Raw genomic sequence first — 23,902 nt, 5'->3', positions numbered from 1 at the left:
CTGTTAGTTTTGCTTGTTAGTTTTCGTTTGTTTGTTGTGAAGAGAAACAGAGTGACTGAGGACAGAAGCCAGGACATTAATGTGAATCTATTTTCCTACATTGATGGAATAAAAGACGTGACGTTCACTTATTATGTGATGCCTTCTTTCCCTCTCTTCCCTCCCATTCTTTCTTTTTATTTCATCACATCTCTGTCTGATTTCCCCCTTTTTTTATTGCCTCTTCTCAGTCTTTCTATTTCAAATGCAGCAGAGTCTGAATCTCTTGGACCGCGAATGAAGATTCTTTTGATTTTAGCATTTATTTAAAAAACAGACCCAAGGATGTTTCCATGCTGAGCAGGATGTGACAAAGCTTCTAACAACTTCTTACCGTGTCAGAAATGTTTGAGGAAAGTCTGTGACGGTTGTCACTCATCAGGCCTCCTTGGTCTTTGACATTATCCCGCAGCAGTGTGAATCCTTTTCCAAAAAGCTGGAAAACCACAGGGTGGAGGACGTGTCCTGTCACTTTTTTGGATGCTTCTGATCCGGTTTCTATAAATCAATCAATTGGGCTACTTGTTTAGCACCAAAGATGCAAAGTGAAGTGCTTTACAGTGGTCCAAATGCAAAGAAAAAAGTAGAAAAGATTAAAAACTATACCAGCTCAAAGCACTGAAGGACTGTGCTCTGGGAAAACAAACTGAAGAAGAAAAGGTCATATTCAGATCACATAAGCATTCAAAAATAGTATTTACGGATCATAAATATAGATAAAATGATGTAAAAGGTATGTTTGAGATTAAATAAACAGACAGACCATTTGTTGAAAGCAAATGAAAATTGAATTAATTTACGGATCAGACTAAAAGTTTGGTATAAATGAGCTGTGGGTTTTAGCTCCTACCTCGGGTTTTATCAAGAGCCCTCTGCTAAATATAACTAAATATAAGTCAAGTCAAAGTTAATTTCTATAGAACATCTGATACAACCGCTGTTGATCGAAGTGCTCTACAAGCTGAACAAGTTTATTTAGCAGTCCCTAAAACGGCAATAAATATGTGTTAAAATAAGCAGTAAAGCATTAAATAGCATCATTTCCTCCTGTGGTGTTTCTCGTTTCGTCTCCTGTTTCTTTAAACTTTTCCTTTCCCTCTTCATGTTCTCCCTTACTTGTCCACCTTTTATGGTTTTTCCTCCATTAATCTCCTTTTTTCCTGCTGTTCCAGCCGTCGGTCACGTGGAGGCGCTATGTTCTGACGTTGAGGATAGCGCCACTGTTGTGGGTTAAAACCTCAAAAGGTTTCTAATATTTAAGATTAATGCTGTCCCTCAAGACTTAGATTATACAGATAGAGATTGAACAAAGAGGTTTGAAACACGTGTGATAAATCTAACACATATCTACATATCTATCTATCTATCTATTACACTATATAATTTAAATGTAAAATAGTTGAAAAATGGCGGAAATGAGGTGGCAGTTATTGTTATTGGAAAAAGTTAATTAGTTTGTTAATTAAAAGTTTTATTAACGCATTTAGATGAAAAACTGAGTGGGAGGACAGGATGAATAATTTGGTCAAAACGGAAATACAACCAAAAACAGCTGCTCTATCAAGGTAACCTTGGTAACACCAGAAGTGACGCCATGCTGCCTTCAAAATGAAAGCTTCAAAGCTTTTACTTAGCTTTAAAGCTTTAAACAATATTCAGATTAGAAAGACTGAAACTAGAGAAGAGTTTGGTCAGGGAAGAAGTGAATAAAGATGTTGATCATTTATTTGATAAGATCAGTATGAGTTGTATGCATTAAGAAAAAGCACCAAGACTAGAATAAATGGATATTTTGGATTCTATAGAATGACTGACTCAAAAAACGGGATTTAGTGTTAACTCTTTATGTTTTATTTTCAAAAATCTATGTTTGGGGTTGATTAGGAGGTTGATTATCAGTTTTTTTTTCAAATTTGTCCAATTAGAAATAAAGATAAAAACCTTCCAGAAATCACATTATACACATAGCACAGTATATACAACAAAAAGTTAGAAATAAACACATATAATTTCACGTATATGTTTAGTGACATTAATGTGAATTTGACATATATTGTGAGTGTTTCAGATAATGTTTCAGCCCAAAAAAAGTCACCAAAAATTGCGTGTTTCAGATGATTTTCAGCTTGTATATATTCTGTTTAACGAAATGTATTTTCTATATGCTTTTATTTTTTCATCAGCCTAACCGGAAGTTCTAACAGTCCTGGACCACCGTTGTCTTGACAGATGTTGCGTCACGGCTGCTTTAAAGCAGCCCGAGTCGAGACCATCCAGGCTCCAAATCCCGGACCAGATGGACCGTGTCCGAGCCTGAAATCTCGGACTAAAACACGCTCTGACACCTGGATTAAAGACCCGGAGTCGACTGGGACAGACCCCGGACGGAAACTAGAATATATCTCGAGTGTCGGAGCTTTTACACGGAGTGAAGGCGCTTCAGTGCCTGGTAGGTCCCGTTTTTCTTTGCTGCTTTTACACCATTTTACTTTTGGTTTTCCCCTCTCGACCTGTTTACGTTAGTTTGGTTTAGCTAGCTTACAGGCGAATGTGTTCTTCGGCTGCTTTGGTATTAAATCCCCGGGCTGTGGGCCTGCTGAAGCCCGGCTCTAGTCCCCCTTCCTCCAGTTTGTTTTCATCAGGAGGGAGCGGCTCCTCTCCTCCTCCTCTTCCTCCTCCTCCTGCTGCTTCTGCTTCTGGCAGACAAACCCGTGTATCTCAACAAAAGGCCCATCCTTACAAGGTCTCTACATTACTATATCCCACCACTTCCACTTTTTCTTGTATCTTTCTGTTTAACAATCCATCTATCTATGACCTTGCAACCAAGATGTATGCCAAAGCAATCTGTTGGATTTATGAAAGTGATATTTGTATAGTAGAAATAAATCAATACATCAGACACAGCAAAGAATAGAAAATCATACAGCACAGAATGAAAGTAAAATATTTGCAACGTGTATGTGAGTAGAAATATGGGGGAGAGACCACAAGCTTTGAATATTATAGTTGCTGAATGTGAGAACCATTCAGGGGGTTTTTAGAGTTTCTTGTAGGATTTTTCACCGGGGATGTGCCCATGTATCTGTATTTGTAAAACTAATAGGCACACACAGAATCTGTGAATAGAAAATACTGTGTTTGGCCCAAGTCCCCCGGCATGTGCTTGTTTTCTAACGCTTGACAAAGAGCCAAAGGGAAGTGTAAAAGTCTAGTTTCGTACCAGCCCACTTTCAGGACAATATGCTGAAAGGTTGCAGTGGATTACTATTATTTTTTTGTATGCCAAGTGATTACTGCTTAAAACCAGCTTTAAAACCATTTCAAACGGGGAGTGTTCACAGATTCCTGGACAAGATAAATATTGACAAATTTGGTATCCTGAACAAGATTTTCATCAGGTAGTACGCTCTCCATAGAGTGTGGTATTTCCTGTTGCTGGGTCTGAATCTAAGATCAGAAAAACCTGTCGCACAGACTGTCTACCTTTCACAGAAATATGTTTTATTTCCTGCTGCTAGATAAAAACTGAGGTCTTGATTTTCCCTGGGAGTCTGTTTGTGTTTAAGGTTCGTGGACGGACTCTGTGGCCCCTTAACTGTGATGCCTTCCTGATAACTTTCACACTTTGCCCTCAACTCACACGTTGCCTCTACCATCGCGCTGTGATTAAATCAACTTCCCTGACCTCCGGACTGTTTCCTCCTCTGCTCTGGTTTCAGCTGACACCGAAACCACTTTGTGTGATTTGAACATATTCAGAGAGGGTTTATTCTTTTAAATAATTCAGTAGAATCTAAAAGGATCTTATGTTTAACGTAAACAAAGAGCGCTACAGTGCACGGCTCTTTAAGTGGGACCAGCAGTCAGCAGGTCAAAGGTCAAACATGTGACATCACTCAGACCTTTAAACTAAAAATTGATTTTTTTTTCTTTACCTAGTATCCACTGCTTTGAGATTTCAAAGATATTTTTCAAAGAATTCAACATCTGGATTGTTATTATAAAAACGTAAACAACATGGTTAACTGTCACATTTGCCCCAAAACTTCATCAGATGAGTGATTCCTGTCTCCTTATCACTGGAAATGTCAAAGTAGCACGCTCCAGGTTACTGTTAAAGGCACTGAATGCAGTTTTTTACAGTGGTTGTTGTGAAACAGACTGCAGGTCGTGTGCTCGTGACTTGAAACAGTTCTGGTAACGTAGCATCTGTGCGCAGGTGGCGTATCAAATCTCAGAACCCCTCCCGTGTCTGTATCTTTGAGTTCAGGATCTGCTGGACGTTGTCAAGAGTGTGGAGCCATAACACAACAAAGATAAATGACCTGATAAAGCTCTTTTTGATGATAGAATATAAGTTTATGTAGAGAGATTTGTGGCGTACCCAAAATGCTTCATATTCTTATAGGAAGCTGTGTACATATGACCTAAAGCGAATGATTTAAAGTCCTAATCTACTGTAAATTACTTACATTTAATGATTTATGATGAAAACACAGTTGGATTTTTAATTAAATTAAAGATTCTGAAAAAGAAATGTTTTGTTATCAGTTTTATGAAAGAAAACCGGTTTTGGGAACCAGCCTTGAAAACTGCAGTGATTGCACGTCTAATCAACTCTGTCTGCTTTTATTACGAGTTTAACGGGCTGTGACTGTAACCTCTTTCTGGATAATTAAACCAAATGATCCAGACTGTCTGAGCCAGGGCTGTAACGTTCGGCGCATATCGCAGCAAATGTTTACTGATGATCAGAAACGGCCTCGGAGTAACCTCGGCTTAGACACAAACACCAGCGCAGCGAAGTGGTGCACGCTCCCCCCGTTTAAACACCGTCACCATGGCAGCGACCTCTACGGCCCGCACATCTGGAAGCCATCACACACACATATTAACTCACACACTCCCTGTGCAGTGCGATGACCTCATGCTCAGCCTCTCCTCCAAACATGTGAGGGCTCTGATGTCATCGGGAGTAAATCAGAGTAATTAACTTATTTTATTCAGCTTTGGGGGGGTGGGGGTGGTATTCGTAAAGTAAAAACAAGAGGTGTGATTTATAATTGTTGATGTCGATACTGCAGCAGATTGCATGCCAGATGATCTAAAACTTTGGCTGAGTGGATTTTCCTTTTCATATCCTTTGGGTTTTTGTAGATGTTTCACTGATGTCGTGATACTCTCGCTGTAAAAGGTCGAGTTATGAGATCGTTATTTTCTGGGGAGCTTTACCCAGCTGCTGCAGGGCTGTGCACACCTTATCCCAGCTTGTGATATTGCCAGTTTGGATCTCTGCCGGGCTTTCCTATCGTTTCTTAACAAGTTGCCGTCCTCTGAGACGTGATACGACCATGGCTCTTCCTCTGTGGTATTGATATCCAGGAACTTAAAACTTTTCTCTGATTAAGTATGCAAGCTGTGGACATTATGCAGTCATTGAATTTCCACAAAGCTACGCAGTTGAACATCGAACAGTAACTCGGCTGTATGTCAATTCTCTTTATGTTAAGTAAATGTATTGTTTCGCTCTTCGAGATATAATGTGCGTAGATGCGTTTTTTACAGGTTACCATGGTTGCATGTTACCTCCAGTGTCTTCCAGAGGTAAGATGGATAATTCGCAATATTCTTGAGCATGTGAAAAGATAAGATACTAGTGTTGGCAGAGCTCCAGACTAACCTTTCGCGATACCCACAGTAGGTAAAGTTGTGCATTTTAAATGTTTCTCCCGTACTCGTTGGCAGTTATGCAAATGACTAAATATTGGTTGGATTAAGATTTAAACCAGAGGATGATTTGTGACTTAAGTTTGGTTTAGAAAAAAAAAAAAAGCATCTCTTCTTTGGGTTTATTGTGGGCAACGCTGACTTTTCGGTTGAAATGGGAAAGGAGAACATTTAGGTTGTCAAAAATTTGTCATGACAGATGTGTTTATTTTGAGATGTTGTGTTTTTTTTTGGGTTTCAGCTCTGAATGTTGAAACTATGACAACAAAACCACTGCTACTGGTCATGCTTTGGTGGCATTTGCTGCAATAGAGATTCACATTGGCCATTTTATCGTACCTAAGGCACGGACGCTGCACTAGCCAGTCCTTTTGAGATTCATATTGTGTATTTTTGCCTTTTTTATTCTAAGTTTGCTCTTCTTAAAGCAACACTCAAGAAGTTTGTGAACCTGAACCCACATTCTCCGGTCTGAAACTGCCCCACAGCGCCCAAGGGCTGTGATACCGCAGTTCACGACTTTGTTTTCTGCATCACGTTGTTTTGCATGATGAGTTCTTGACATTTTTGTGGGCTTTTATTTTGATTTGATTCTTATTATTACAATTATTTATTGTGAGATAAACAAAACAAAACCCATCTTAAGAAGTAGTGTTACAGACACTGAATCTTATGTAAATGAGGGCTTTAATGAAAGCATCGTCTTTAAAACCTTATAAAACAGACGAAAAATAATTAAATGGAATATTTCTGTGACATCACCAACAAATTAACTGAATCTTCAATAAAAAGCTTTGTCGGGAGACCAAAACTCCTCATTTTTCTTGTATAAACAAAAAGAATATTGTCAGAGACGTGAAACTTTTATCACGAAGCACTGTCATGGAAACTGAACATTTCATGTAAAGCATTGTGATCTGAGAACAAAGAGATACCGAAGGAAACAAGGAGCTGAGTCTGTGATTAAAGATTAAAATAGAAACCAGACGCCTCCTCAGACAAACGGACGACGACGGTGGTGATGATGGTGATGCACGCAGCCTGCGTCACACCGATCTCACGCCAACACAAACACAAACAGTGACTCCCTGACACTCCTCCTCGCTGTGTCGTGGTCGACCGGCTCACACGTGCTGCGGAGGTTACTAAACACAACAAACGTTTTTGGACCTAAAGACAGAATCCAGATCAGACCAGATCAGCTGGTCAGGGATCATCCACACATTTTCATGATCTTATCCATGTCATTTCCATCCCACACACACATCCAAAGTCCTCCTCCCTGCTCACCGCTCTGTCATCACAGGTGAGCAGGAAGCCTGTTAGATCTGCGTTTCAATCATAAACCATTCACTTCCTTCCAATAAACCTCTGACACTCACCGTTGATGCCGGTGTTACCGCTGTCCACAGGAAGTCCACCTGTCTTCAAATTTACATGTTTGAAATGAAACATGAATTATATCGTGTGATTCTGTAGCTGTTGCCATCATTTAGTACCTTTTTCAGAGGTGATTATGATACTAAAAGTTTGAGATGAGTTGGAAGACGTTGTAAAATGACTCATAATAACTTTATGACAGATGGAATGAGAGAGATGGCAACATAGCAGGTGGTAAAAATGCAAATGTGAAATAAAGGCGACAAATGTTGATTAGAGTTATTATCGTCATAAACCTTGTGAAGCATTTCTGTGATTTGTTGATTTTATGTTGTTCAGGTTCTGTTTTGGTTCTAATTTGGAGTTTTTTCTTTTTACAGCACTTTCCCTCCAAAATGGCCGACGCCGAGGTCTCCTTGTCCCCGGCTCTGCAGCCACTCCACCTTAGCCCCTCTCACTCCTCCCAGCCTCCTCTGCCAGCCTCTTCCTCCTCCCCCACCACTTTCTCCTGCCCCTCCTCCCCCTCCAGTGCCTCATCCTCCTCTTCCTCTTCCTCTTCCTCGTGCTCTGAGAGCTCCTCAGATTGCCCCAATCACCATCATCATCATCATCACCACCGTCCCCGGCCTCAGCTGCAGCTTCCCCCGCCCTCCCACAGCGAGCAGCCCTCCTCCCCCAGCGCCAGCCCTCGCAGCTCCAGCCCCAGCGGGAGCATTGGCAGCACCGGCAGCCTCGGCAGCAGCAGCGCCAGCGAGGGCATCGGCAGCAGCGGCATGTCGAGCAGCGGCGACCCACGGGGGCCAAGCCCCCTGCTGGACGTCATCTCGGAGGACGCCATGGAGATGGACCTGGTAGTCGACCAAGGTAAAGGAATGATTGAGATGTTCAGTCAGATGAGATGAACTCTGATCTAAGAAATGAAAGAAAGTGCGCAGTTGAATTTCTCAGTTAAATTAAGTGAAGTGGTTGTTCTCTTAGGGTCAGATTGTTCCACATCTGAAAATCTTCAACAGCCTGCTAATGTTTCCTTTGGGTCTGTGAGGATGGAGGAATGAAAGCTCCACTGGAAGCTTTTTCAGGAACTGGGGTCTTTTGTCTCGGCCCTTTCCATTCCCACCACAGAAACCAGGGTTAAAACGGAATGGGCCCTGGTAGGGAGGTAGTACTTCTGAGACTATCCTGAACGTTTGGGGTGAGGCTTTCAGAGCTCAGCATTTCTGATTGGTCAAATATTCCAAGGTTTTATAGCCACAAAAGCTCATAAAACATGTTAACTTACCTCAGGAGTTGTTGTTGGAGTTGTGAACACTCAAATTCAGACTTTTTTCTTGGGAGCTCCTGAATGAACGACGAGACAGAGCTCAGATTATGACAAGAACGCAGTTAAATCAAACATTAATCGCAGATTGTTTGTCTGTCTTTTTTTTTCCACAGTGATCGATCCAGAGGTGGCGCTGAAGGCTTGCCAGGAAGTGCTTCTCAAAGTGAAGCTGCTCGACAACAAACAGCAACAAGATGACCAACAACATCATCATCAACAAAACAACTCTGATGTCACAGAGCGCTGCAGCTCACAGTGGCACATGAGCCCTGACACCAGCTCCATCAAAGAGGAGGACGAGAACGAGGAGGAAGGGCAAAAAGCTGTCGTTGCGTCCCAGCAAAACCCACCTCTGTCAGCCCCGTATGGGTCTTCCTCACCATCATCATCATCTAAACAGTCATGGCTCTTGCGCCTGTTTGAATCCAAGCTGTTTGACGTTTCCATGGCAATCTCTTACTTGTACAAGTCGAAGGAGCCGGGGGTGCAGGCGTACATCGGGAACCGCCTCTTCAGCTTCCCCGACAGCGAGGTGGACTTCTACCTGCCGCAGCTCCTGAGCATGTACGTGCACATGGACACCGAGGTGGGAGACGCCATCAGACCCTACCTGGTGAGTCCTTCACGCCTGTTTGGGTTTATTTACCCATCGCAGCACCACATGGCGCTTGTGTTTTGTTTGTAAATGTATTGGAAGCTAAGGCTAACATTGTGGAAATTGATTTCTCCCTCAGATCCATCGCTGCAGAGGCAGCATAACCTTCTCCTTGCTGTCGGCCTGGCTGTTGGGCGCCTACTCCTCCGACATGCACATCTCCACCCAGCGTCACTCCAGAGGCACCAAATTCCGAAAGCTCATCCTGTCCGATGAGCTCAAACCTTCTGCTCCACCGTGTGATTTGCCTCGATCTGTGTCGGCGTCTGTGTCCGACAGTCCGCTGTCCTCACCGTCCAACTGCCGCTGCCACCGCAGGCACAACAGCAGCAACACGGAGGCCTCCATCGCCCCCTCCTCTGTTGTTGGCCCTGCCCCAAACGGCCCCGATCAGGGGGAGGTGTTCGTGTCCCCGTCCAGGAGGACCCACCAGAGATCAAAGTCAGACGCCACCACCGCCAGCAGCGGGCTTGGTGCCAGCCTCCGTCGGACTGGCAGTAACCCGAAGGTGGAGGCGGTCCATGAGGAGGTGAGGGACAGATTTATCAGGATGGGAGAACTTGGATGGTGTTGCCTGAGGGGGATTAGAGGCTAAGGAGTGCAATGTTGGTTCACGAGGGCGGATTAACCCGTAACCCATTTAAACCCCACTGCCTCCAAGTTCCCCCTAATTCCTGCAAGCCTGGAATTTTTGATTAAACACAACTTTACATGTGAATGTAATCCACATAGGGATGACGTGCATTAGAATGAAATACGAGCCCTCTGTTCACTGGGTCAGATACTTAGCTAAAAAAATCTTTGGTTTAGTTCCAAATTCACATCTCTAACTCATCACTAAATGAGTGTAAAATAAATTACTTTCTTGGTGATGAAGATTATAAATCAAAGCTCTGTATTATCTGGTTAAAAATGCACTGGCAGGGAATCTGTCCTTAATTTTAGATGGCCACTGTGATTCAGAAACCTGTGATTCAGCACGTATTAAACATAGAAGTTTGCCAGAACAACATTTATACCCTCAAAGTTTTTCTTTGTTCACTTTCCCTCCGATTGCGTCTCATGATGCTTTTTGTTTGCGTCCTTTCTTTCTCTCATTTCAGCTTCTTTTCTTTTGTTGGTTACATAATTTTTGTGCAGTCAAAGAAAACCCTGTTTGTTTAGCGACATGTGAGAGAAACCGGAGTCCGCTTCATTCATAACCTGTTTAATCCCAAACAGCAGCTGCAGATCCTCTTCTTATGGTTGTCCAATGACGGGCCTTAAATGATCAGTGAAAACAGAGATTCCTAAAGCGTAGTCAGCAGGTTATCTACAAACAGGAAGTAACAAATCTGAAGCTGCGCGCACGTTTAGATTCGCTGTATTCGTCTCTTCCTGAGGACATCACCCAGAAATCCACTCATAAACCAGAGGGAAAAATGTTGCAGAACTTCCTTGAGAATCCTCCTGTTTTTACATTTTTCCTCAGTATCAGTGCAACCTACTGATATTTTTCTGTGTGCTTATGATACACTGTGAGCAGAAGCTGCTTATACAGAATTCTGCTTGTCTGGGTTCTGCATCCTGTCGGTGCCGACAGAACCACCCGTGAGAGCTGCTGCTGCCTCTCATCTCAACCAGTCAGATGAGAGGGCAGGAGCTGGTTTCCAGTACGAGTCTGTACTAAGACAGATACTTGGAGATCAGCGTGTGTTTTCTGGGTTGGACTTGTCCTTCACATTCCTGACTGGCGGCTCAGTCACATGCTCCGAGGCTCTCCATTGGCTGAGAGCCAGATGCATTGTGTGATGCGATTGGTTGCTCTGCAAAGACAAAAACAGACGAGCGACAGACTGAGTGAAAACTATAAACCTCTCTTTTTTTTTTTTCTCCTCCTGCTGCTCATGTTTGATGTTATTTTCCAGTTATTCATGTGCTTTAGTAGTAGAGAGATGCTAAACCTGAAAGACTGAAGCAGGAGAGACTTAAGTAGAAGACGATAAACCTCCTTTTGTTTCTGTTGTTGAGTGTCCGACGTCCTGATCAGATTGATTCTGATCCCGTTGTTTCCTCAGAAGAATAAGAAAAAGTTCAGGACTGAGGCTAAATGTACAACAGGGATGTAGAACTTTTCCTTAACACAGTCGTGGTTTAGGTAAGCTCACAGACTTCTGTGCGGTCATGGAATAATGTTTGCTTTAAGCACTGTATAGATTTGAAGGTTCAGAAACAAATATTCAGCATTGTACTGCTCCACATTCATCTGGCAGCAGGCATTGTGGGTTAGTTTCTAGACTGTTCAAAGAAAACGTGGGATCAGGCCTTTAAAGAGATGTGCTGCTTCCCAGTGGTATCGATGCAACAAGAAAAGGAAAAGCAATTTAATGCAGAGTTATTGAGACAGTACTGTTTCACAGTATCTGTCGGTTCAGGCTTTTGTTCCTTGTGTTCGAGTGTGCAGACTCACAGACTTTAAGAGTTTGAACTTGGCAAGTCAACTCTGTGCAGGCTCCGCAGTTAAGACGGCAGGAATGTTTGCAGCTAGATCAGCAGCTCGGCTCTTTATTACACATCACAGCTGTGGCTGCACTGAGACAGAAAAACCTTAACTCAAGGCCCCGGAAAAGATGCTGCCTCGACGACGGGCTCAGCAAACGGGTTTGTACGTCTCAGAAAACATCAGAACAGATGATTTGGAGTAGGTATAATCTTCATAAACTAGTTTGAGTTTCCTTCTCACCTGGAAAAAATATTAAAATTGTAGAAAGCAAACATCCCAGCTCTAACATGAATCTGCACAGCTTGATTTAATGATTCATATAAGTTCTTTATTACGATGTTTGAGAGCAAATGTCTCACGGATGAATTATTCCTCCTCTGATTCTTTGTTTATTTCCAAAGTTATAATTGGGTAAGAGCCATTTCAGTTTTGGTGTTTTTAATATGAATGAAGGAAATATTCATCTATAAATCTTCCTTGAGTGGATAGCCCAGATACTTGTGGACTTTTTCTTGATGAATGTGTTTGAGTGATGGATGACTGAAGTTTTTAGGCTTTCTGTAGAAGTTTCTGGGAGTTTTTGTGAGTTTGAACATTTGAAGGCCTCTGGTTTCTTCAGTTCAGTTTAATTAAGCAGCAGACCCACAGCACAGCTACAACCGGTGTAACAGAGACATACTGTGGTGAAGTTACAGATTAACAAAAGGCAACAAGAACCCTGCTGTCCGCTTAGTGTCATTTGTTTACAGTCCGGCTTCAGGAAGTCTTCTTCTTCCCTGTTATCATCACATGTTGCGTTTGTCTCTCTGTCCCTCCTATCAGACAAACGTATCTCGAGCGTGGCATCAAATGACAGGAATAGCCATCTTCAAAAGTCTTGTCTCAAACCTAAAATATTATTCTAACTTTGAAAGAAAACAGGAAATCTGAGCATTGAACACTAACAGGAGAATGCAGAGCAGGCCCCGATACCTGTTGTAAGTGCCATAAGTGTATCACATTTAAAGCATTTGGCACTTTCTGCATGAGCTGAATCACAGTTCCTCTTTGTTTGTTCACTTCCTCTGGTTAAACGATTAACCTTTCACGTAAAAGGCAGAAGTTTAACAGGAACTGTCTGTCTTTGTGTCTTTGCAGTCTCACTTAGTATAAAAGAAGGAGACGTTCTTCGAAAGAAACGTGATATAATGCAGTGAAACGTAAACCCGTCACAGAAGATAGCCTATCTGATACCTCGCCCTCTTTGTGGAAGGCCTGGGTTGTCATGGTGACAGAGGGGAGGAGGTGAGTGGGAGGGCAGGAAGCGGAGGGGTGGACAAAGATGGGATGAGTGTCAGCTTACAGCCAGAGGCTGCAGATACTTTAAACAACAGTGTGTGAGAGCACCAGACTCTGTTTAAAATATTCCTGATTTACATCTAAAGGACGTGAAGGCAGCAGATACGCGTTCAATCTTTATTCTAAAGATTGAACAATCAATCTTTATTCTAAAGATTGAACAGTAACAAGTTTCATATTTGCTGTTGCATGTTTTTATTTAATTTCTTCTGTTGCTTTGGCACTTTCTCATCTGAATAATCTTCAGATGCTCTGCTTATCCTGCAGAAAGTGGGTCATAAAAATATCTTTAACCTTCTTTCCTGTCCTTGATTTCCTTTGTGAAACTTTGTGTCTGCGAAGGAGCTCAACCTGGTCTGGTTCTGGGTATGTGTGAGTGGATGGGGGGTTACGCATGCCTCTGGAGGAGGATTTTAACCCACATGATGCTGAATCGGCAGCTCGGTTGTCACTAATCAGCTACTTTGATACAAAGACTTTCTGCATGCTGCTGGTTAGAAAACGTAGAACTTTTAAGATTTTGACCTGCTTCATTAACGTCTCTCACTGCTGTCAGAAATGGAGGACGAGAAGAGGTTGAACTTGATGACTGAATGTGCTGGAAAATGTGGACACAAAAACTTTAATTGCAGTCGACAGAATTTGACAAAAACTTGAGGTTTTTTTGGTATGTTCTCATTGATTTATCACAAGAAAAAAATCCAGGGACTTGTGGGAAAAGATGACTAAAAGGCCTCCCACCTTCCTATTGATGACGCTGCACGCTGACAAACTGGTTGCATCCACTCTGGTTGGTTTTGTGTCATTCAAGCAAGAAATATTCATCACAACTTGCTGGGTTTGTACCCTGCTGGCTGACAGGGACGTGTTTCAGTTCACTCATGTGGATTTGACCGTTAAAGTGTGAGCTTCCATTTCAGCGGTGAACTGTGTTTGTTATTTGTCTTATATTGTTGCTCCCTGGCTGCTCAAACTCTCTTTGAAAGGGTTTTTCTTCCTGCCTCTTTGTAGCCGGAGCGTCTTCGTCCTCAGAGGGAGTTTGTCAAGTCTCTGTTCGGCATCGGAAAGCGTTTGGCCACGCTGCCCACCAAAGAGCAGAAGACCCAGCGGCTGATCTCGGAGCTATCGCTGCTCAACCACAAGCTGCCAGCCAGGGTTTGGTTACCCACAGCTGAGCACCAGCACCACGTCTGCAGGGTGCCCCACACCCAGGCCGTGGTCCTCAACTCCAAGGACAAGGTGACTCACACTGTTGACACCCGTAATCATGACCAACCCTGTGCAAAAGGCTTCATGTCTTTATATGTTAAAACATGTGCAAACATAAATGGAAATATTGTATTTAATATTTGGGAATACCACCTTTATTCTCCAACACAGCCTGAACCAGCAGCCTGTCATTTCTTTAAGGAGTCTTCAGGAATAGTTCTCCGGGCTTCTTGAAGGACATCCCAAAGCTCTTCTTTGGATGTCGGCTGCCTTTTGTTCCGTTCTCTGTCAGATGATCCCACACTGCTTCAGTAATGTTGAGGTCCAGGCTCTGGGGAGGATTCATCCCTCCATAAGACCTGTTTCCACTGGTTTTCAGTCCACTTCTTGTGTCACTTGGCATAGCTCAGCCGTTTCTCCCGGTTTCCCTTCCTTAAGAATGGCTTCTTGACAGCCACCCTTCCACGGTTTTCAGCTAATAGCTCCTTGGGAATCCCCTTGTTGGTGGGGAAAAAGTTAAATTTCTTGCTTTTCTTTGGAAGTGCGACAAGATAAATGGGAGCAAATGATCAGTCTTCTGCTATCAACAAAGTGCCAAAGGATATGATTTGAAATAGTCTCTTTGCTTTGTTGTCTGTTATGTGTCTGGTTCTTAAGTACCTTTTTTTCATGTGTCAGTCTTAAGTGATTTTGCAAACAAATGACACATTCCTCTGAATATGGTGCGGTAGACTGAAAACAAGTGAACAAGCAGCTAATGTCCAAAGAAAAGCCTGGAGAACTACTGCTTAAGACTGCTTTAAATGGTTACAAGAAACTGGCAGCTTGGAAGTAAAAATCTTAAGAAATAAGATGTGGTTTAACACTGTAATGCACAATAAATGGAGGACGTCCATTAACTGTCAGACTGTGACTCCTCCTGCAGGCTCCCTACATCATCTACGTCGAGGTCCTGGAGTGCGACAGCTTCGAGACGTCTCCTGTTCCTGTCCGGATCCCGGAGACGAGGATCCGCTCCGCTCGCTCTGCAGATAACCTGGACTGCGGCACCGTGGCGAACAGTAATGCTAATAGCGGTGTTATGACATCAGAGCACAGAGCAGGGAGTTTCTCCACCGTCCCAAACTACGACAACGACGACGAGGCCTGGGCCACAGACGATATTGGACAGCTTCAAGTGGAGGTACTCGCTGTTCAGTCCGAGGTGTACCGGTCCAGGTAAACCCTCAGTATTAACAGGTTTGTGTGCGTTTGCTGCAGGCGGAGGCTCAGACCAGCAGCAGTGACAACATCAGCCAGTTTTCAGTCGACAGCATCACCAGCCTGGAGAGCAAAGAGCCGGTGTTCATCGCTGCAGGAGACATCAGGTAGACGCACGCCGCAGGGGAACGACTATATAAAAGGACCAAAAGTTTTACAAGAGCTTTCATTTTCTTGCTCACATTTCTAACAGTTAAGCTGTGATGTGCTGTAGCTTTTCATTGGCTGCCACGAAGATGCACTTTTCTTAATCCGTCAGTCGCCCAGCTCTGAGCTTTCTCTCTGTTTCTGGTGGCTTCTCAGACGCCGTCTATCAGAAAACCTCGCTCACCCACCGACATCGTTCAGGAGGGACCCCGAGGACCCGTCAGCCGTCGCCCTCAAAGAACCCTGGGAGGAGAAAGTCAGGTGTGTCCACGGCGTCGAGCAGAAGAAGGCTTCTCGCCCGCTTCCGTGTGTCTCCGTGGTAACTCTGCGTTTGTGTTCAGGCGGATCAGAGAAGCCTCTCCTTACGGTCACCTGCTCAACTGGAGGCTGCTGTCGGTCATCGTGAAGTGTGGAGACGACCTGAGACAGGAGCTGCTGGCCTATCAGGTCCTCAAACAGCTGCAGGTACAGACGCACCTGTTAATCAAGCATATCGTCCACTGGAAGGGCAGCAATCTCGATTGTTTTATCCCTTAAAACAAAGAATATTTACTTATTTGTAACCTGAGTGGCAGCAGACAGCCATGAGTGCATTTGCAGGCATGTTGTGTAACATCAGTGTGAGCAGCATCAGTTTTTATCTAAAAATGCTCATATTTAAACTGTTGATTTTACAGAAAACTTTATTAACATACAAACTTTTCAGTTGGAGGCATTAATGACAATTCTGTAGACACTTTGAGAGTTACAACTTGACTTCAGTGATAATGATAAAAAAACTTATTGGAGGATAATAGTAGTAATGATGCTGCTCATAGTTGTAATATCACCATTTTATTTAGGCTGTTGAACATAACGGAACTAAAAGAGAATAATTTAATTCAAGAAAAAACGCAAAACATAAAGAACATGACTCCAATCATCAGATTTCAGAAAATGATTTCCATCCTTTTTAATGACCTCTGTTCCGATTGGTCTCATCAGTCCATCTGGCAACAGGAGCGAGTTCCTCTGTGGATCAAACCTTATAAGATCCTGGTGATGTCATCAGACAGCGGGATGATCGAGCCCGTCCTCAATGCCGTCTCTCTGCATCAGGTACACAGGGGATCCTGGAAAACTTTAACACATTTCATGTTTGTTTTTTTCCCCTGAAATGGTCTTTATGTTCCACGTAAAGGGATGACGAACTGAATGTTTTGGTTTGTTGTCCGTCCGCCAGGTGAGAAAACAAAGTCAGCTGTCGCTGCTGGACTACTTCCTGCAGGAACACGGCAGCTTCACCACGGAGGCTTTCCTCACCGCACAGAGGAACTTTGTCCAGAGCTGCGCTGGATACAGCCTCATCTGTTACCTGCTGCAGGTCAAAGACAGGTGAGACGCAGAACGACCACAAAGAGGCACATATAGACCAACAAATGAGGCAATATGGAGTCTGCTGAAAAGCTTTTGGTCTGCCTTTGTGAGCCTTTCTGTGGGTCCTGCTCTTTGTAAGGCAGTAAAGGGTTTTGCCAACAGTGTAAATACAGTTTTCATCACACAAAGGAATCTGTCTGTGCCCCTCTTGCACGTTTGATAAACTGCTGGTAGCTGCCTGTGATGTTTTCAGCTTAAACGCAGTCAAATGTGACGCAACGTGCCTTTCAAGCCTGACGCAACGCCGTGTTGCGTCATTTTTAAGACCCACCGTTACGTCTTTTGAAAGATTCTGACAAATTTAAGGGACAATATTGAATCATTTTCAATATTTTGTTCTCGTTTTCTGACCAAGACAACCTTTTTAAGTTTTCCAGAAAACGCTCAGGTCTTAAAAGGCTCACAGGGAGTCAAAGAGGAACTGTTCAAGTTGCAAAAAGCTGATCCAAAGGAGGAGGAGGAACATTCTGGAGTGTTTTTAACCTGTTGAAGCGGTCCTGTAATCCCACAGTTTTATGTGACATCATTTGGCACGATTTATTATTATCTTGTATTTGTTTGAACCTGATAAAGTGTAAAAAGTTAAGAAATCCTGTGTTTCTCAGTGCTGAAACTGGCATTTTGTGATCGCTGCAGACACAACGGGAACATCCTGCTGGACTCTGAAGGCCACATCATCCACATAGACTTCGGCTTCATCCTCTCCAGCTCGCCTCGTAACCTCGGCTTCGAGACATCGGCTTTCAAACTGACGTCAGAGTTCGTCGACGTGAGTAAAGACTTTGCTTCTCTATATCTATGCAGTGAAAACTGAGTTGAATGTGAACCAGCTCAGATACTGATAATGAGAAATATCTGCCAGATGTTTGCTAAGGAGGTGTAGAATAAACAGGGAGCTGTTCATTGAGAATTTAGGAACTTTTAATGATGGCAAGTTGACAAAAACAGGCACATTTGGGCTTAAAATGTGACCGAGCAGCAGAAACTCCCTGTATTTGACATGAACAATCTCACTGCTGACATTTCATATCGTGCATTTCAGGTGATGGGCGGCCTGGACGGAGACATGTTTATCTACTATAAGATGCTGATGCTGCAGGGCCTGATTGCAGCCAGAAAGCACATGGAGAAAGTGTTGCAGATTGTTGAGATCATGCAGCAAGGTAGCCACTGACGCATGTTCCACAGCTGTTTATGAAACAACCGATTTATGCAACACTTAAAGCATAAATCTAAACATAAATGACTTTATTGTCTACAGGTTTGTGTAGAACTCTGAATGCTTATGACAAAAGAAACGATGAATCGCATCAGTAGACGTTAGGGCAATTCATTTGACTTTAGGGAGTTTAATCATATGTTTCTGTAATATTTTAAGAACCTGATATTATTATGTTACAAGTAAGTAAACATTCCAGATAAAAACGACACAGTAAAATGCAATATGATCCCCTCCTCGTCTTTTTGTGTACCTGTAGGCTCTCACCTGCCTTGTTTCCACGGCTCCAGCACCATCCGTGGCCTGAAGGAGCGTTTCCACATGTCTCTGACGGAGGAGCAGCTGCAGCTGCTGGTGGAGCAGCTGGTGGACGGATCCATGCGCTCCATCACAACAAAACTCTACGACTCCTTCCAGTACGTCACCAATGGCATCATGTGACCGGAGATACTGGGAAAAGCTGAGGAGTCTTCAGACTGTGCGTTGGAACTCAGATCGACTCCGCGGATAAAAGTGGTGGCTTTATGTTTGTTTTCCTCCTTCTGATGAACCAGGAGGTGAATGTTGGCACGACGGGATTAACTGGATCCGAAGTTTGTGATTCTTCTGGAATCTGATTAAAGGATTAGATCAGCTTTTTGTTGGGATCTTGGAAAGTATGGAATCTGTAACTTTTCCAGGTCAGAAAAACACTAAATGGGCTAATTGAGGCATCACAGACGTTTGCTGTGCTGCGGCTTTAGATGACTTCTACTGGACTCGACTCTGAACCGGCTCACAAGCTGCTGGTTTTAGGGATCCTTCTGTTTCCGGATCAGTTTAGATTGTTAAGCTGCTGCTGAAAGGATTCAATGGAAAGAGAAATCATTTCATTCCATCACAGAGGAATTAATTTAGTCATTTATTGAGTTAAACTCCCAGGATTTGCACAGTGCAATGTTACAAAACTGAGCCATCGCCTCTTCTGGTCACATGATCGATAAATCAATCAGCTGGCAGCAGAGCTTCTTCCTTCTGTTTTATTGGCAGTTTTGGATTTATTGTGTTAAATGAAGTCTCCACCAATAACATCAGCTAATTTTACTGAATAATTGGGATGAAATTGGCTTCATGGCGTCAAATGTTCAGAAATTAGAGTAAAGAAAGCACAGGGAAAAAAGAAAAAGGCAAATCTACCAGAAAAGTTTCAGTCATGATCATTACAGGATATAAGTTTCATCATCTCATTACTCTGAGATAAAACTTAATCTCAGTTTATGACCTCAAATGATAAAAATCAAGGTCATGTATAAGTCTTGAATATTTACTATGAATTTGTTGGGTTCTTCAGAACTTGACAACTGACTGCAAAGTAGTTGTGAAACTGATTAATTGTAACCCCTGGTATTTTATAATCATTCTAAGATTAAGTCCTCAGAAGATCGTGTGGGTCGTACCTCTTCAGACCAACAAGAGGGGGCGTCCTGTTCCTGCTGAGCCTCGTCTGTAAAGTCCAGCCCGACAGGGCAGCAAACGCTAGCAGGGACGTCTCCCCGCGACGCCTCGTATCAGCCGAAGGAATTAATCTGCATTTGTGGTTGTTCTTAAAGAACAGAAACACTAAATGGTAAAAGCACAACCTAAAACTAGGGTGTTTTCTCTGGATCTGGTCTCTTGAAAAGCAGAGAAAGCGATTTCTGGAGAAAGGAAAGACTTAAATTTTTTTTTTTATTATTATTTTAAGTTTGAAATGATGTCTTGGAGGAGTTTTGTCTCTCAGTAGGATTCCTCGATGTGTTAAACTTAAGTTAATTTCACCAGATGCTTAAGACAACTGCAAATCTGAACCCATTAAAACTAATCCCATCAGTATAGTAACTGGGGGGGGGCACTATGCCACTATAAGGTAAACATTCTCACATTTCTCATACTTATGAGATCTCAGAAGTCAGTGGCACAGTCCCTTTGTAGTCTAAACTGTACACAACATGCTGTTATGTTTAAATGCTGCAACATGTCTTATCGATTTTCTAAAGCTTGCTCAAATTATTAAGTATTGATAAGTTGTTGTACAATTTCTGCTAACAAAAGCATGCTTACAAAATGACTGACCATTGTACTGTGTTTAAATGATGGATGTAGCCTCTCACCTAGAGGCATTAACCTCTGTGGAGGCAGCATTCAGTTAAAAAGACTTCCAGTTGTATAGAATCTTGTGGGAAAATGAATACATTTATTGACAAGTTGTGTGGGTTCAAACCTTATTTGATAGAGCATAAAATATACAAGCATGATTGAACCCAGTGGGCCTGGGTAGTTCTCACATAGTTGTCCCTTAGGCCCATCACTTACTGGTAACGTCAGGTTTCACAGGAGCAAGATGGCAACGGCCAAAATGCTAAACCAACGAGAGAGGTGGTGGCTGCATCCATTCCCCTACAGTCTACGACTGTGACCCTAGGATTTTTCTCCAACTTTATTAACGGTGGTTGTTTTTTTTTTTTTTTGCCCCCCCCCCAAAAAATGTTGAGATATTCCAACGACTGATGATTTCTCTCTTTCAGAAACCTCGCACGCTGCAGACTTCGCAAATGTGAGAAGTGTCTGGTGAACGATTAACTTTTTAATGTTTGTTACATCACTTTAGGTCCGAGTTGAATTTCAGAAGAAAATGATGTTATAAATTTTCAATTTCTGCCAACATGCTCCATGGAGACTTTAAAGATGATAATAATAACAAAAAACCCACATGCATTTAAAATGAAGGCTAACAGATTGTCTCCACTTTAGGCCAAAATGGATTTTTAGAAAGAATCCTCGTTCATCATCCATATTTGGCTGTCTTAATTTACATCTGTGGTTACAGTTACACGAGTGACATTTGCATATTTAATTAACACTTACCATTCTTTCTTCTGATTGGCTTCAAGACGCATTCCTGTAAATTCCGGCCAATCAGGAGAGGCAGCTTTGTGGATTGGTTGAATGAGACGAAGGGACAAAAAGTTTATTTCTGCCTTTTTTTTATTTTCATTTTTTTTATTTAATTTGATTATTTTAAATAACGGTCCACTAAAATGTTGTAACGTTATTCTCCTTAAAAAAAAGACGAGTATTGACGAGCAGAGGCTTAGAGTTCCTAAACCGATCATTATGTTGGACTAACATTGTAACACTGGCTTTACTCCACAAACAAGTATGAACAGATGTTTATACATGGAAATCATTTTTTTTTCTCCTCATGAGGTGAAGTATTTCTTGTGTACTTTGAATATCTACTAACGCCACTATGAGCATTTAAGATGTCAGTTGACTTGCTTACCTAGCGAACAGTTTGTCGAGGCCTGTTAATTGCAGCTTGTTGTTCTGATGTAAAAACACGAAACAGGATAATTCGCAAGTCACTGCTATCTTACTGCAAGTTTATACAGTTTTATTTATATCATAACAACCATAATCAGCTTGAACAAGCTAACTCCTATGCTGCCTGTCGCAGTTAATTTAGCATCGACTGCTCAAGTTACTTTTCTCGCATTAGAAATTAAGCAGAATCTGACATGGAGGCAAAACTGAACTAAACATACTTGGTCCGTTGGTCGTCAACCATTTTGTCATTGTCATACTAATAAACCACTGCTTATTGAATTATTTGGATAAATATTTTATAACAGAGTATGAATATTTTCATATTTATAGAGAGGGTCTGTCACATATCTTATGTCCACTTACTTGCTGACTGATCTAAAGACCCATTAGCTGAGTCACTATCATGCTAATTTTCCAACAGTCACGAGAATTTTGTACTGTTTGATGTTGTTTTTTTTTTATTGTTTTTTATTATTATTATTTTATTTTACAAGAAAAAATTGTTATTAAAGGAGGTGGTCTGCCTCTGATTAGGCACACATTTTGGTAACATATCTTTAATGGCTAGCTAGATAACACCAAAGCTTTTAGCTGAGTCATTATCATGCTAATTGCTAACAACCAAGAGTCACTGTAGAAGTTGTTGCATTTCTTTTATTCTTTAAGTCATTATCGCACAAGTAGTTAACAGAGGTTACTGCAAAATGTGAAATACATCAGCAGAAATTAGGCATTTCTTTTAAGCTTTAAATGCAGAAAAGTAATTAATTTAATTTAATTTTTTTTTCCAGTTAGTTTGTTGCATAGTTGACATCACACATCAGTTTGTTTAGATGTAGTACAAACCCTGAATTCTTACCTCAGAATAGGGTTTCTGTGCTCAGACTGTTGCGGTTAAATCATTTCTCAGTCCATTTCTGCTCTTTACAACCGAATGTTAAACATATGTAAGCTGAAAAAAAAAGTTCCATGATTAAAACGCACAACTATTATTAATATATTGACATAAAACCCACAGCATGTGACTATAATAATCAATTCTTCCTCTCAGTAAACTTTCTTTGTGCAGGCAAATGAGTGAAATATTAGAAAAAAGTGAAAGTTAACTAACAAGAAAAAGTAAAATTTTAGACTTGGGATTTGTTTTAACAACCATATTTCAGATTTTATTCCATTTCCAAGCTGTTTGCTTCAGTAATCTTATGCATGAATGTAAAATTAACTGCGACAGGAGAGCGTTTTGGCTTGAAAAAAGCAAATTTTTACACTTAATGAGCCGTCAGTAAAGCCAGCCGAGTTGTGGGTAAAGTGAGGAAAAGTCCCTCACTTTAAAAAAAAAAAAAAAAGGTTTTTAAAAAAGCCGTTTTTAGGGATGTTGTTGGATGTTACATCTATGGTTATTTTCTGAATGTGTTTGTGTTTTGACCACTATTGAAGGAGAAGCACAGATTTGTTATGAGTCGGTGTCGCGTTACCTTCTGCTAACCATACGAGTGCTACTTTACACACAGCTGTGACTAAAGTTTACCAGATAAGCAACTGAAATAGCAAATGTCTTTGCAATCTTTCTTTTTCATTTGTGAATATTTATTTGTGTATGTACGTTCTCCTGTGAGAAAATTGATGCCTTGAGATGTACAGAAGGTACAAACTCTTTATCAATGCAACCGGAGGGACGATGGTGTTCGGACCTCACAAGTGCTTTTATATTAGATATTTGATAGCTTCAGGGGCGAGTTTCAATACTTGGATGTCCTCCTACCCTTCGTGTATCTCCAATTCAAGTCACATTTGAGCAGAAATCTTTGATAGATTGAGGAACAATTTAAAAATGTTACGCTTACGTTTCCACATGTTTATGTCCACTGTCAGTTGCAAAATGCCTGTAACATAAAGCTAAGATGGCTGCCACATCATGTCCGTTGTCTTGATGAGGAAAACACCAGCATGTTGAAGCTCGCCCTGCTACAGAAAACCTTTCATTGCCTTTTTTTCTTCCTTTCATCAGCTCTGAACAGTCTATAGTTTCAATGTGAAAAACTAAGTGCATTTATCTTGAATGAAAATGTTTGTCATATGTAAGGATTCCTTGTTGTTTTTAACTTCACTTGGAGCTTAATATGTAACACTAAAGTCATTAAAACCGACGTGAAGTTTTTTTTTCCCCCCCAAAGGCATTTTGACTGAAGTCCAGAAGAACTTTGAAAACTTAATCAAAAGATGCTAAAACAAAAGGAAATATACATATTTATTTCAGGGTTTCTAAGATATTTCACAAATGGTAAAAGCTCATAAGGCAGAATAAAGACCAGTAATTATTTAACCATTTAAAACACATTAAAATAAAACGGCTGAATTTGA

The 23,902-nt window shown here is 41.7% G+C and overlaps 2 protein-coding genes across 2 annotated transcripts in view; both read left to right on the top strand.

Moving 5' to 3' along the window:
* cdc42se1 (CDC42 small effector 1) overlaps positions 1–23,902 on the top strand; it is a 202,905-nt gene that overhangs the window by 59,321 nt on the left and 119,682 nt on the right. The window lies entirely within an intron of this gene.
* Positions 2,274–23,688, top strand: LOC140275132 (phosphatidylinositol 4-kinase beta-like). Its single transcript, XM_072370535.1, has 14 exons — positions 2,274–2,488; positions 7,530–8,013; positions 8,584–9,083; positions 9,205–9,654; positions 13,957–14,184; positions 15,080–15,337; positions 15,415–15,521; positions 15,718–15,822; positions 15,903–16,026; positions 16,546–16,659; positions 16,784–16,935; positions 17,614–17,746; positions 18,020–18,140; positions 18,456–23,688. The coding sequence occupies exons 2-14, from the start codon at positions 7,545–7,547 to the stop codon at positions 18,635–18,637; spliced, it is 2,943 nt and encodes a 980-aa protein (XP_072226636.1). The 5' UTR covers positions 2,274–2,488; positions 7,530–7,544; the 3' UTR covers positions 18,638–23,688.

The sequence above is a fragment of the Leuresthes tenuis genome, unplaced genomic scaffold (assembly GCF_036924035.1).
Source record: "Leuresthes tenuis unplaced genomic scaffold, fLeuTen1.0.hap1 SCAF_18, whole genome shotgun sequence".
NCBI lineage: Eukaryota > Metazoa > Chordata > Actinopteri > Atheriniformes > Atherinopsidae > Leuresthes > Leuresthes tenuis.
Note: the sequence above shows the minus strand (reverse complement) of the source record. Positions and strands in the feature narration are given on the sequence as shown.

What these genes read in the sequence shown, in the direction of transcription:
- LOC140275132 (XM_072370535.1), top strand. Translation starts at nt 7,545, where the DNA reads ATGGCCGACGCCGAGGTCTCCTTGTCCCCGGCTCTGCAGCCACTCCAC. An exon ending in TCCTCAACTCCAAGGACAAG is followed by an intron (nt 14,185 to 15,079) that starts GTGACTCACACT and finishes CTCCTCCTGCAG; the next exon opens with GCTCCCTACATCATCTACGT. An exon ending in ATCGCTGCAGGAGACATCAG is followed by an intron (nt 15,522 to 15,717) that starts GTAGACGCACGC and finishes GTGGCTTCTCAG; the next exon opens with ACGCCGTCTATCAGAAAACC.